Source organism: Castanea sativa, chromosome 3 (genome assembly GCF_040712315.1).
Source record: "Castanea sativa cultivar Marrone di Chiusa Pesio chromosome 3, ASM4071231v1".
Taxonomy (NCBI): Eukaryota; Viridiplantae; Streptophyta; class Magnoliopsida; order Fagales; family Fagaceae; genus Castanea; species Castanea sativa.
In genome coordinates, this window is record NC_134015.1 from 57,262,560 (window position 1) to 57,278,340 (window position 15,781).

The following is a 15,781-nucleotide window of genomic DNA, read 5'->3' on the forward strand; positions in this document are numbered from 1 at the left end:
TGACAATACTTAAAATGTAATTTTCTCTTGGACACACATAATTTTTTAATTTAATTTTCAATTTGGGACTGAGTCTTTTATTGTTATTGTTGTTGTTAAGTTTCCAATTGTTTTTCAATACTTGATCCAGATTAAACATGTTGAATGAAATTAAAGTAGAGGATAATTTAATGTTAGGGGTAAAAATGTAACTGTGCAAATATATATATGAATATGTAACTCGCCCCCTCAAACTAAAAATCCTGCCTACGCCTCCTGCCTGTGAAGTCGGAGGGGGTGGGATGGGTGAGTTGGGGTCCATGGTTGTGTTTGTTGTCTAGAGGAGAGGATGCCGAGTTAGAGGGTGAGTTGGAGATTGTTTGACAAGGGAGGTTTCCACTGCGTGGGAAGGAGGTTTGAACGTTGTGGAAGTAAGGTACTCAGAAGGGTTGTCAGTGACCATCTTTTCAGAGGCAGATATCATGGGAAGGGAAAGGTCAGAGGACGTAGGAGGGGTTGAGTTTGCATGGGAAGGGAAAGATAACGTCGATTTTGACGAGGAAAAGTCAGGGTGATGTTGAGGTTGGATTGAAAGACGTTTGCTTTTCTTGTCAAGAGTAGGAGAGGCATCCTCTCGGTTTGAGGCTCAATGCGCGCGGATGGGACAGGAGCGAGATCGTGGGGTGGGATTATGTGATGATCAGAGGATGAGCGGTCTCTATCAGTGTTGATGGGGTCAGTTAGTGCTCTGTCACGTGAGTGGGAGGAAGGGGAGGGTGGGTCACGTGAGTTGCTCGTGCGAGAAGGATGGTGGACGCGAGGTTAATTGGTGGGGTATTGACGTTGACGCTCTAAGGTCGGCCGGTGGTCTTGGGTTGCGACAAAGCTCCTATGCGGACTTTAGAAACGAGAGCAGAGTGCATTGGAGTTGGAGTTCGTGAAGTCGGCTTGGTAATGCTAACTTCCCAGGCGGAGGCGGGTGAGCAAACGAAAACATGGTGGCCCTCACAGCGAGCTTCGCAGCAGCACCATCAGCAGTAACAATTACAGTGGCGATGACGAAGAAACGCAGTAGTGGGGCATTGTGTTTCACCGAGTTGTCGTTCCCTTCGTTTCTCCCAAAACAAGTGGAGAATATCAAAGACACTTTGCTCGTAAGCTCGCCACGAGGATTGACAGTCTTCCTGTACCTGTACGTAAACTCTTTCACTCTTCTTATTTGCCCTTAGAATTTTGTAGCATTGTTTAATATTTTAGTGTCCTGTGTAAAACAATGCTAAAGTATGATACTGTATATTACTACCTGGAACATTATTTTATACTTTGTGCATATGTGTGCGTGTGTTTGGCTCATTTTGTCCATTTCATGGTTAAGGTTTTTAAATAAAAGAGAGACCTAACATGCATTGCATTTTAAATAAAAGTTGAAACTGGACAAGTGCTTTGGGGCATAAAAAAATGGAATAGGAGTAGAGTTTTTCAAAATTGCTTTTCTTAACTTAAATTAAAATAAGGGTAGTCAAAAAGAGATACTGTTAATCTTTCAAATAAGATTTCTCAAACACTTTCGCAATAAATTAGAGGGAGTATGTTGTTTTTTGTTCTAATTTAAATCTATTATTGAAATTACTTTTTTTCTCTACCAATAACAACATGTAACAACCTACCGCTTATTATTTGTTGTGAAAGTGTTTTAAAAACAATATAGATATAACATTTCTCTTCAAATAAGCTAAAAGATAAGTTAGGAAAATTATCAATATTATGTGTAAATTCGTCCTTCAAAGAAGATCATACTACCCAATATTGGGTGTGTCCATTTGGGACATTCCAAAATAAAATAGAGAACTAACAAAATAGATGGGATGAACAGAATTAAGAGAATATTTAACTATTTAACTATTATTTTAACATCAGCCAAGCCTTGAATTCCCCTTTTTCCCAAAACTATTCATGCATTTACTTATTTCGTAGACATTTGCTATTTATTATTGATTTTTAGGAGGCTTATTGTCCATCTAATCTTAAGGTATGTTAACAACTTAACTCTAGAAGTACAGTAGTTATATATATATATATATATATATATATATATATATATATATATATATATATATATATGTTCTAATCATACAACTTAATTTCATTTCATATTTTTATATTGAGTCATGAGTGACTAGCATTGATTGGTGTAGAGTACAACTCAATCAAATGCCAGAGTAGCAACGACTTTATATAAATATTCCAGCATAAAATATTTGCCATAATTCTACTACATGTGAGGGTAGTATGCTGGAGCAAGATCATTTTAGTTGTAATCATAAATAAACATTCCATCATTTCATTGGACTGTTTTTCATGCGTAGTCATCCAGCAATGTCGAGATTATAATATTGCAGCGTGTTACAAAATCAAACCAAAATTCAACAGCTCTCCTTTTGTTTTAAGGTGCAAATTTACCAAATGGTTAAATTTGTTGCAAACAAATTGTTTTACATAGTTTTACACAACCCCTAAAAGCAACTAAAAAGTCACAATGTTTATTGTAAAACAAATTGTGTAATCTTTACCAAATTCTTTATCTTCCACAGGTATATTAAAATCAAACAGACAATCTATTGTAAATCCAAACTCTACCCATAATGGATGTGAATAACATTCATATTGACAACAGTGACCAAAGATACTGTTAATTGAATCTGGAAGTAAAAGATTGTGCATCAACCTGTAAAATGTTTCAAGCTTTTATATACAAAGAGAGTTGCTTAAGAAGGTTTGGTCATGTTCAAATGAGCGTGACTAAAGCCCCAGTAAAAAAGAGTGAGTTGATTCAAGTTGAGGGAACCAAGAAAAAAAAAATAGAGGAAGGCCAAAATTCATTAGTAAAAGCATTAAAAAATTAATACAAAAGACATGTCAATCACCAAAGTAGCAAAGAGTATGACTTTTGATAGGGTAGAATGGAGGAAAAGAATACAGGTGGCCGACCCTAACTAATTTGTTGAGGATTCATAGTCACAACTCTAGAATTTTGGGATTAAGACTTTGTTGTTGTTGTATTTCACTCATTGCATGAAACACCTATAAGAGCCACAAATTTTTTTTTTTAAATGAAACACCTTCTAAAAGCCTCAACCAATATTTACATTCTGTTCCCAAAAAAAAAAAACAAAAAACAAAAAACAAAACAAAACAAAACAAACAAACAAACAAACTACTACTATTATAAATCTGTTAAATGAAACACCTTCTGAAAGCCTCAACCAACATCTGTTGATTTCTCCTCTTCAAACACATTCCTAGATAACTGTTGCAGGAAGTTACCAAGCGGCCTCTGATCCAAAAACATATTAGGTATCTGCAAGAAAGAACTATTAAGTAAAGCCTGCACACACAACACTCCACGCCCACACACACACATACACACAAGAGAGAGGGAAAGACCTTTTCCCCAAAGAAAATTTTTGTATTATCAGCTATGGCCTCGATGAATTTAAGCTCAAGAAATTGCGGTGTCAGCTTCAACTTGTTTGCTTCAGCTTCCTTCAGTAAACTAGAAATGTAGAGAGAGCAATATTATTAGTCATTTCTATAATACTGTATTCATATCTTTTAAACTGAAAAGTGAATGAAGCTTTCACCGGTAGAAATCTGCATCGGCCAAACTCTTTTGCCGAGCCATGTATATCTGGTTCTCAATTTCTTGTTGCTTCCTAACACTATCCTTTTCCATCAACTTCTGTTCCATAAGGATCTTGCTCACATTTGCAACCTTCTCAGCTTCACTGATAGCCATTTTCTTATTTGTCTCTGCCTCTTTCTCAACCACTCTTTGTTTCTCAATAGCAATTAAGACCTAACAAAGTAACATCAACATAAAACATAGAATGATGCACTCTATTAACTTCAAAGGCTTACTACATAATAAATTATCGAATATGTTTTTCAATGATTGGGTGTGGGTGCAAACACATGCATGTACAAAGTTTGGATATAAGTGAAGAAAGCTCAAAGGACCAAGGGTAACTGGTTTAAAGGGTAAACTCAATGTTCAGCCATAATTTGAAATAATAAACATACATTAAAAGCTGCATATCAAGAATCATATTGTGTGCGAGTGTGTGTGTGTGTCTATTTGCTTTGCTTGACTAACAGAGGAAAATAAAAGAAAGTAAAAGGACCTTCTCTCATATTCAGGAAAAAGAAACTGAACCTTAGTGCGTTCCTCTTCCATCTGTTCAAAATTGCGTCTTATGCTTTCTGGGATTTTTGGCTTTGTAACACGAACACTAATGATTTCAATTCCTGGAGCATAACGTGTGCAGTCACCCTGGAGAGCATCTTTCATCTTTTCATCAATCTGTGAGAGTTAAATGTTTTGTCAATATAACATGAAATAAATAAATAGAAAAGGATTTGATTGTCCCTACACTAGCACACGGTGCCATGATGTTACACAACTATATGAAGTATAGTTATAAGGAGCTTCTTAATAATGCTGGCAACTTAACACCAACATAGATTCCCAAAGAGAAATAATCCTTAGAAGTCAACACAGCACTACTGCTGAAACAATCTGTCAGATTAAACTACTAAAGCAGAAGAAGAAAAGCACACTACTTTAAACAGCACTTGGAAAACTTCTTATACAGTAAAGCTAAATTGGAAGCTCCCAAAATATTTTCATTTACGGCTTTAAAGGGTATGTTTTCTTTAGCATCCATACTTGATCAAAAACATCAATGTAGACTTGCTGAAGAGAGTGAGAGCTGCAAAACTGATTGATCTCATGATGAATTTTGTCATATATCCATGTATTGTCATACTGCACACCATAGTTCAGCAGAGTGTCATGCACATAGTCCTTGTGAAGCCGGTTAACAACCTGAAAAGGCATTATAATCAGTGCATATAAGCTGAGCATTTCGAACCTTTGACCACTTGTATACCATAATGTTAATAAAGAGCAACATCTCGTAGCTGTACCTCTATCTTCTCAAAGTTAATCATTACACCTCCTTTGGTACCACAAGGAATATCCCTCACCTGCAATTATACTCACAGGAAGGATTTGAGCATTAGACTGACAAGATGAAATTACTCAATTTTCATAACATCGAATTTTACCTGATCTGTCTGAAGGGTTACTTGAACAGGCTCATAATGGGTTATAAAAGGCAGCTTCAGATGAAAACCTGAAAATTAAGTGCATGCAGAAATTTCATAAGTTCTAGGAAAGCAACTACTGAATGAAAATCGTAAAGAAAGGACCACAGTCAAACCTGGATCTGTAATCATCTCTAGAAGGGCACCTCCTCTCCAGTAAACCCCAACATGGCCTTCTGGGACTTGGTGCAGAACGGAAAAACCATTCCTAAAAGTTGATGATGAAGGAATCACTATCTGTAAAATTTATATTCATGTCTGATATTTTCAAACTCAAATAAAATGATATGAACACTTATTTCAGTGACTGAGATTCAGAATAAATCTAAAATTTTAAACAAACTAGCATTTAATAAGAAAATTATATAGTCACTCCATAAAAAAAAACACTAATCCACTATATTCTCTTATCAGGTATGCCTCCCTAGCAGCTGCAATTACTAATAAGTAAAGGAGAGTAGCAAATGACAAAACCAGGCCAGCCTGCCAAGAACAACATGACAAGTTTTGATTGTTTTTAGTTTGGTAACTCTTTTGATCAAAAGACTAATTCAAAGTGGGAACTAAATACATTCCCATATCTTCAAAGTGGTTCTTTCAAAAATATGCCCTCCAAATCAAATTTTTAAATTTTGGTGTTTTCACATGCATGCAAATTTGACATTTTCATAAGCTGCATATTAACTAAAACTGGTTTTGAATCTAGACAAACTGGATGAATAAAACAACTTCACTTGAACTACTCTCATTTTTGGTTCAGCTTGTATCAAACTAAACCAGCTTTGTGGTTTGCAAACATCCCCAAAAACATTCCGGCAACACAATTACAAATAGAGTAATTTAGAAATAACTCTATAACCCCTAGTGCATACTCGATGCCACAATGTAAATTCCTTTTAAATTTTTTCAAAAAAATGTTAATAATTAAATGACAATAGGCATTAGAACCACAGTTTGTAATGCAAGGTGAAATGGACAGAATAAAAGTCCTTTGTCTTACTCTTACTATGCTCTATTTTATACTCCACCATTCATAATGAACCACACGTCCCTTTTTCTTCTTATAAAGTAATCCACTTTTAAAATGGGGGAAAGAAAAAAAAAAAAAAAAAATCAGACGTGTGACATACTGCAGTTAGTGGAGCATAAAGTGGAAGACTATGAATGAGATAGAGCATTTTTATTTGTAATGGAACACCGTTGACGCATTTCTACTAGAAGCTATAGGCTATTATTCACTATGATGCACCTCTGTAGTAATCTTTCAATGAGAATATTGATGCATGTTAAACCTGACTTGCAACAATGCAGGCCCACACAGAACAACAACTACCATCACCATAAAGGGAAACAAATACTAGAAATAATCTTGAGTCACATTTTTATACTAAAACAATTTGATAAATTATAAATCCTGAAATGTTATTGAAGAAATTTACAATGCCAAGACATTGATTATAAATAGCAATAGCGACACAGATTTTATGAAAAATAATAAAAGATTCATTGAACTATGATTTAAACTAACTAACAACAACAACCAGCCTTAATCCCAAATTTTTGGGGTTGGCTACAGATTTTCCTCCATTCTATTCTATATGAATTCATACTCTTTGTTATTTTCTTAATTAATAATTCATTTTATTTATTTATTTCTACTAATGTTATTTTGGGTCTTCTTCAACTTTTTTTTTCCCCCTCAACTTAGATCAACTCACTTTCTTACTGATGCATTAATTGCTCTTCTCTGAACATGATCAAACCATCTCAAACGATTCTTCCTCAAATTTCAATCAATAGGGGCTACCCCTATCTTAAAGCAGATTTCTTCATTTCAAATCCTATCTTTCCATGTATTTCCACTTATTCATCTTAACATTCTCATTTTAGCTACACTCATATTATGAATATATGCCTATTAATAGACCAACATTCGGTACCATAGAACATAACTAGTAGTATACCAATCTTATAGTTTTCTTTCTAACTTAATAGGTATTCTACAATCACACAATACTCCCCACGCATGTCCCTATAACTATTATTCAAACTAAGATGGAAACTAATCTAAGAAGCTAAGAAGCATATATAACATGGGAGACAACAACACAACAATTCTTGAAAAATTAGAACACGTGGAAATACAGTAATTAATTAATATCTCTAGGTATATTTTAGACATTGCCTATATTTAATTCTAGTATTCAAAACAAATAATAACTATCAAAATCTTTAAAAACATATCTAAAATCAAAATAATTTTTTTTTTTCCTCCTAACACCAATGTAGGAGTTTTCTTGTCATGTCTATATTTGACACGCGTCCAAAACAAAAAGGTATCTCATGAACCAGATATATGCATGTACACCTTGTCACAGCATGTAGATCCCTTTTTATCTTATGCATAAAATAATTATTGGTATGACACGGACACAGTCAGAGAGTCTGGCGTATATATGTTTCGTCACTAGAAGGATACATTATGAAGCATCAATTCAATTATTAAACAACAAGAATGCTTTGCTAACAAATCATATTTTACAACGAATCAATTAAAGCAACGAATCAATTAAAGCAGACTAAAAAGCACAAAGTGCTCCAGCAATTTGATTCATTACAGATATTATATTTATTATTAAAATCCGGACGAACATTGAAAATTACTGAAGAAAACGATCGAATCGACATTGAAACAGAACCACAAATCACACAAAACGATAATGCAAAAATGCAGAAACCAATGTAGCTTCAAAAAAAAATGAAGATTGAAATAAGGATCATAGAATAAAACAGATAATGTGAGCGATCAGATGCTAAAACAAACGCTATTAAAAAATCAATGAGAGAATGATATTATTATTATTGAAGATGGCGATGAAAAACAGAGCGGCGGCAGTTGATATTTATAGTTAGATATATAATACCATGGCGAAGATTGCGATGAAGGATAGGAAGACTGTGAGAATCGCAGAGAAACCGCCGCCGCCGCCGCCGTGAGGAGGCTGTGGAGTTACGGGTCTCGGCTGATGTGTATCCATAATGCAAAGTGTCAGTGAGTCAGTGAAAGGCCTCACGCAGCTTCCGTGATGCTCTGTATTGTAGCTTTGGGGAGGTTCGAGTAATATGTCAGGAAGGCATATCTTCTTTCTTACACGTGATCTGGTGAGTCGTGACTGATACGTTGCCTACCTATACGGACCATTGGTCATGGGCTGATTAGTTAGTCGGTTACACCTAACGTGTACGTAAGAGTCTTCTCCGTCTTTTATGGCCTGTTTGGGAGTTTAGAGAAGGAGGAGAGTAGTGGGGAGGAGAGTAGAGGAGAATGATTACCCTCCACATTGTTTGGATATTTTTATAATTAGTAAGAGGGAAGGGAGTAATTAGCCTTTCCCCTTGTTTTTAACATTGTAATTTTATAAATATAATAAGGGTAAATTAGGTAATTTACTTTATAAATAATTTTATGTGCTCTACTCTTCCTCCAAATCTCTCCAATTTGGGGGAATTAAAAATGAGGGGGTTGGAGGTAGTTGAAACCCCTCCAAATCCCTCCCCTCATTCCTTAAAAAACTCACAAACAAGGTAATTGAATTACTCCACTTCTCTCTACTCTACTCCCCTCCTTTTTTAAACATCCAAACATGCCATTAAATGTGGTGGGGGTGGAGAAGGATGAGTGTTTAAACATTTTAAACTCACTCTGTCCCACGCGTTGGTGATGGTTATAATCGTAAATTTTCATACTTTAGAATTCTACTATTTAGGCTTTTTATTTTTATTTTGTTATGTGTTAAACTATGGTATTTTTGTTAGACTTTTTAAGCCCACTCCACCCCACGTTAATAATGGTTATAATTGTAAATTTTTATACCCTGAAACTCTACTATTTAGACTCTTTATCGCTATTTTGTTAGGTGTAATACTATGATATTTTTGTTTTTGTTGTGATATTGTTTTGTTAAACACTTGGATAATATTATTCAATTTTTGCTAAAAATTATTTTAATTTAATAAGATAAATTTAATTGTAATTTCATGTATATTTTTATTAATAAAATATGTTTTATTAAAAAATATTGTAATAGTTGTGGGAAAAATTAACAAGAATTATAGTTTTACGGGATATGATAGGGCTTCGCAGGGCTTCAAGGGGTGGGAATGAGTTAAGAAATTTTTCTGTCATGTGGGACGGGGCAGAAATGAGGCAAGACAAAACTATGCGGGCAAGGGCGAAGACCCCAATCTTTGGCCTTGCCCCGCCCATTGCCATCACTAATCGCACATTATTGGTTCATAGGGTATTAAGAATGTCTCTTGGATCGGATCGGATCGGATCGAAAGACATTGAAACTCCACTTTTGTTTTCTTTTTCTTTTGTATGGAAGCGACACACACACACACACACACACATACATATATATATATATATATATATATATATATATATATATATATATCAATCAGGCATAAGACATATTGTCTTCATTCTTAAACCTATGTGTCTATTCAATCCCCTCATAACATGTGAGCAAGTATTGGGCTGCCATGGCTATATATAAGTATTGCCCTGCTTAAGTAAAGTGAAAATGAAGAAACTTAACGCTTACCTGACGCACAAAGCAGAAAAAAAGAAAAAGCAGGAAAAAAAAACAGGAAATTATATAGGAATTTATTTTCTTATTGCTTTACTTCTAAGGATTTTTGTTTAAAATTTTTTAAATGGCCAAGTTGTTTGTTTTGGGTAAAATAAATTGATTGGGCTTAATCTTTTTAGTTTTATTATTGGTAACTTTTGTTGTTGGGCTAATTTTTTTGGGCTTATATATTTTGTTTTAGATTTAATCTATTAATTTTTTATATTCTTTAAAAGGTGAAAAATGCTAAAACTACAAAATTTTTATAAATTACTAATATGGTGAGTGGTTATTGATAAGTAAAAAGTTATACAAGTGTACGAATTAATAAGAATTTGCTACCTTAATAATTTGTATAAACGTCGTAAAAACGTTTGTGGCTATAACATTACTCTCAAAAGAATTGATGGCATTATTAAGGGTGGCAAAGTGTAATTTTATTGAACAGAATTGCTAAAGTTAGTATCTATTAATATAGTAATATTTTTTTTAAAAACTAACAGCTCTGTCCATGAGCGTGTAGATCCTTATATCTTATGCATAAAATAATTATTGGTCTGACATGAACACTGTTAAATATATTATTAACAACGCGATGTGTTATACCATGTTGTATATACTAAAATGGATGCAGAAGGGGAAGTATAGAATAGGAACATCAAGAACACGAGGATTACATGGTTCAGTCTTGTCGGCCTACGTCCACAGAGGAATCCATTAAGGGCTACATCTTTATTATGTAAGAGTGTAGTACAATAATCTATGTTACAATAATCTATAGAATAGGAACATTAAGAACACGAGGGTTACATGGTTCAGCCTTGTCGGCCTACATCCACGGAGGAATCCCTTAAGGGCTACATCTTTATTATGTAAGAGTGTAGTACAATAATCTATGTTACAATGAATCCTAACATGAGTATATATAAGTGACTAAACCCTAGACAACTAGTACAAGCACGAGTGAGCTTGGGCCTATTACATTAGGCTAATATGTCTAATATATTTCTAATATATTTCTAATATATTTCTAATATCCTTCCTCAAACTCAAAGCGGAAGCTCGATGAAGGTTTGAGGTTGGATAAGTATGAGAAGATTACTTAGAGATGCCTTAAAGAATATCTTTGAAGAAACCACAATGAAGAATGTGTCAATTGACCAGTTTCGGAGTTTCAAATGAAGAAATGGAGTCCAAAATTGGAATCTACGCGAAAAACTAAGCATGATAGGTCCTTTCGAAAATTTGACTTTTGGTCAAAGGTCAACACAAAAAGTCAAAGTCAACTGGTCCAAGGTCAAAGTTAACAGATACATGGTATGGGTCGATTCTAGGTTTCCGGGTCAAGTCACGGATCGGGCAACTGAGTTGTTAATGTCATCCTATGACGTTTCGCTGACGTGGACTATGGCTTGCGTGACTGATGACGGGATTGATGACGTCATCCAATGACGTCAGATGACATCAACAGGAGTTCTTCGACGCATGCTTTAGTGGTTGAAAGTCAAATTTATTCTGCAGGCAAATCAACGGTCGACATGGCTGATAGGGTGGCGCGGCTGATGGATAAGCTGCACATGAGGAAATCGTGGCGGCACATAGGGAGGTTCAACAGCTGTTAGCGGCGCGTGGTGATGCGTGAGGCTGCCGTTGGGGGGCCGAGTTCCTAGGTTTTTGTAGCAGGAGGTCGTGGAGCACGTCTGTGGTGTTGGTTACATCAGGTAAAGCTTGGATTTGCATAGATCTGAAAAAGTTAAGTCACGGCTTGCATGGTTGTTGGATTTTGACACAGCACAAAGCCATGGTGGCTGCGAGATGCCATGGAGTCTAGATCCAACAGTCAAGCATGTGTGACTTAACTCTTCAGATGGTGGTGTGCACGTGATCATCTTTTTTGCTTGCTAGAGATATTTTGTTTGATGTCAAGAATGAAATTTGGCTCTGATACCATGTTAAATATTAGCAATATGATGTGTTATACCATGTTGTATATGCTAGAGTGGATGCAGAAAGAGAAGTATAGAATAGGAACATTAAGAACACAAGGGTTACATGGTTCAGCCTTGTCGGCTTACATCTACTAAGGAATCCCTTAAGGGCTATATCTTTATTATGTAAGAGTGTAGTATAATAACCTGTGTTACAATAAACCCTAACATGAATATATATATATATGCGACTAAACCCTAGACTACTAGTACAAACAAAAGTGGGTTTGGGCCTATTGTATTGAGCTAATATGTCTAATATATTTCTAACAAACACATCTAGAAATTTTGGAGTACGTGTTTCTTTGCTTAGAAGTATACAATGATGAATCATCAATTCAGTTATTAAATTATTAAACAAGCATAAAGCAACCTTTGCTAACAAGTCATATTTAACATCAAATCAAGCAAAACAGAGATCCAATGAGGCCAAACTAATTAAGCAGACTAAAAGCAGAAAGTCCTCCACTAATTTTATTCATTATATATATTATTGTTAAAAGTACGAGGAATTGAATTTTAACCAAACACTGCCGAATGTGATTACTGAAGAAAACGAATCGATAATGCAGAAAATGTGAGGGATCAGATGTATGCTAAATCAAACGCACGCTATTGAAATCAATGAGAAAGAATGTGATGGTAATTAATGAAGATGGCGATGAAGTACAAAAGCGGTGGCGGTAGAATAATTATATATTGTGTTAAGAGTTGATATAGTTTGATATATAATACGTACCATGGCAAAGATGGCGATGAAGGATAAGAAGGCTGTGAGAATTGCAGAGAAACCGCTACCGCTGCAGCCGCAGCCGCCGCCAACACCTTGAGGAGGCTGTGGAGTTACAGGTCTCGGTTGATTTGAATCCATGATGGTGGCTGGTTATTGGCAATTGGCATGTGTCAGTCAGGTCTGCCGTGGAGAATGCCAATGGAACTTGGTGCTTTTATAGCTTTTATTTTCGCGTCATGCATGCATGACCAAGGTTTTTTTTTTTTTTTTTTTGGTAGAGAAAATGTACAGGTAATCTCCACGTGGATTCATGACAGAAAATCAACCAATACAGCGGGGCTCTTGTCGTGTATACTTAAGAGGTTTTAGAATTTAGACTCAGTGAGCTAGTCAATATATTTAATAGTGTATTAAGAATGTCTCATTGATCAAAAGTAAGGGTGGAAATTAGGAGGGTTGCCTGGTTGGCTGGGTCACAATTCATGAAAACTTAAGATACAATCGATACGTATAATACTAGGAATACAACATTTAATTAATATCTCTAGGTATATTCTAGACTTATTTTATGTTTAACTAGCATTATGACCGTGCAATGTACGACTTAATCAAAATTCATATGTAAATAATTATTTTATTAATTTACTTAAAATAAATAATAAAAATAAATGAATATTTTATTTTTAAGCTATATAATGAATGCATGTTATATCAGACTAAGGTATTATAAAATGCATATATATTTATAATGATTTTCAATAATACGTTGAACTTTAGGGCTAGATTAGTCACATATATTTAAACGGAAAACCTTTGAATTTAATAGTTAAAAACTATCCAAAACAATAATTGAAATCAAGTTTAAGTAGAAACCTCAATTCAATAATTAAGAACAATCTAAATTATTAAACATTTAAAAATTTGAAGTAGAGAGAGGCTCACATGAGAATTTAATTTTTGTCCTTGAAAGCATGGAAGAAGACGCTGAAACTTGAGTGAGTTTCACCCTACCAAATTTAAAATTAAACTTAAAGTTTAAGTCATGTGTGTTGCACGCTACATGTGTGTGTATACGCACGAAAAATTATCTGAATTTAACATTTATTGTAGAAAAGAGGTGGTGTAGTCTTACCCTTGTCTAGCTAATTCTTGTTATAATCCTTTTGTGTAGTGTGTGTATATGCATGAAAAATTATCTAAATTTAACATTTATTGCAGAAAAGATGTGGTATAGTCTTCTCCCTGTCTAGCTAATATTTCTTATAATTCTTATTTTGTGGGGAGAGAGAGAAACGTTTCTTTTGAAAAAAAAAAAGAAGAAGTCAGCGTATAATATATAATAGCTAAGATATTAATTTTGGAAGTGATATCTCATACGGATTAATATTTCAATTGTTGGTTTTAGTAGTTAGAAGTTAGCGCATAGTAGTTAATAATTAGAAAATTACTTTGAAATTTTTTAAAACTAATTCCTTAAAAAAATTTTAGTAGAGTTTAAATCACGTTAATAAATTATCTCTCTATTCAATTTTTTTTTAATTACGTTAATAAAAAGTTACTGATAAAACTATTATTAGTAAACATTTTTTAGACTTATTTATTTAGCTTTGTTGCCAAATTTATATAAACTCTTTTATTTTATTTCTTTTCTTTTCTTCTAAAGAATATAACACAACCAAAAACCTATAAACAACAATTTACATTCAATATAAAGAATATAATCAAACTTATTCATAATTTAAAATTAAGAAATTAACACAAATTATGAATTAAGATATAAATTTAGAAAAAAATAAAGAATAAATTTGTTTGTTTTCTCTATCACTTTGAGAGATGAAAGTGTGAGTATGTAAATAAAACCTGAACCAATTATTGTAAAAGAGAATAAATGAGTACAAAAGTTTCATATTATGAATTGGGTTAAAACGTATGTGAGAAGTTTTTATTAGTTTTTTTGAAGTTAAAGAAAAATAGCTTAAACAAAATGAAAAAATAATAATGAAGAAAGAATTCCTACCTGTCATGGGATTTAGGCATTCACACATTGGAATAAACTTCACTTTAAAAAGGATATATATGTGTGTGTGTGTGTGTCTATACATATAAACTCTACCTATATATATATATATATATATATATATATATATATATATATATATATATATATATGTATGTATTAATATATAGGTATAGTTTCATTTGATATAGAATTTAAATCCAATTGGAATTAAGATTTCGAATCAATTTGTTTGTTGCTATCTCATAAATCCCATAAAAAGTGGAATAAAAAAAAGGTCATATGAATAGAAAGAAAAAAGAAAACATTTTTTTATGGAAAAAAGGAAACTTTTCTTTTATAACCAAAAAAAAAAAAAACAAAACAAACAAACAAATGTTTTTTTTTTTAGAAGAACAAACGTTTACTATATATAAATACTTTTTTTTTTGAGAAGAAAATAAATGTGTTTACTTTAAACTCAAATACTTATTACCTTATTTACATTTTTTAAAAACTTTTTCTAAAAACATTTTTGGTAAATCGGTATGAACAATAATTATCTAAAAAAATAGTCGTGTGAAGAGGAAGATTTTGTTGTTGAATATGCTGTTTTTTTTTTTTAAGGGTATTATGTTGATTTTTTTTTACACAAAGTAATACGGAGTATAATTTAAATTTAAAAAAAAAGGAATAGATGAAGATTGTTGCTTTTTTCTTAACACGTAGTAATATAATTTAAATAAAAAAAAGGTTTAAAAGAAGAGTTTAAATTGTAATCAAATTAAAAAAATTTATCAACTTATAAATTATAGGAAAAGAAGATAAGTACAAAAAATATTATATTTATTTTTTAAAAATTTTAAAAAAATTTCTGCAATTTAGTATAGCCACTTGGCACAACCGCGGCTTCTAATCTCAACTTTCATTATATAGTATGTAGTTCTAGTTTTCAAAATAAGTAATGACTATCAAAAAATTTTAAAACATGTCTAAAATGAAAAAAATAAAAAAAGTTAATACGAAATTATATTATTTTTCCTCCTAACACAAATGTAGGAGTTTTCTTAGCATTTTCGTGTTTGACATATATCCAACACAATAAGGAATCTTATGAATCGAATATACGTATCTACACTCTTACAGTATTGTAGATCCCTTTATTCTATGCATAAAATAATTATTGGTCCGACATGGATACAACCAGAGATTTTTAGAAGAATAAATATGAAGTATCAATTCAATTATTAAACAAGCATAAAGCATGCTCCTTCTAAAAAAA

General features: G+C 33.1%; 1 protein-coding gene across 1 annotated transcript; it reads right to left on the reverse strand.

Annotated features, from left to right (window-relative positions):
• Window positions 1–3,066: 3,066 nt before the first annotated feature.
• On the reverse strand, window positions 3,067–8,291 carry LOC142626901 (uncharacterized). Its single transcript, XM_075800618.1, has 9 exons — window positions 8,070–8,291; window positions 5,262–5,382; window positions 5,107–5,174; window positions 4,966–5,025; window positions 4,706–4,864; window positions 4,193–4,339; window positions 3,621–3,835; window positions 3,424–3,532; window positions 3,067–3,337 (listed from the first exon to the last, which is right to left on the reverse strand). Exons 1-9 carry the CDS (start codon window positions 8,181–8,183, stop codon window positions 3,239–3,241), a joined length of 1,092 nt encoding a protein of 363 aa, XP_075656733.1. The 5' UTR covers window positions 8,184–8,291; the 3' UTR covers window positions 3,067–3,238.
• Window positions 8,292–15,781: the final 7,490 nt, after the last annotated feature.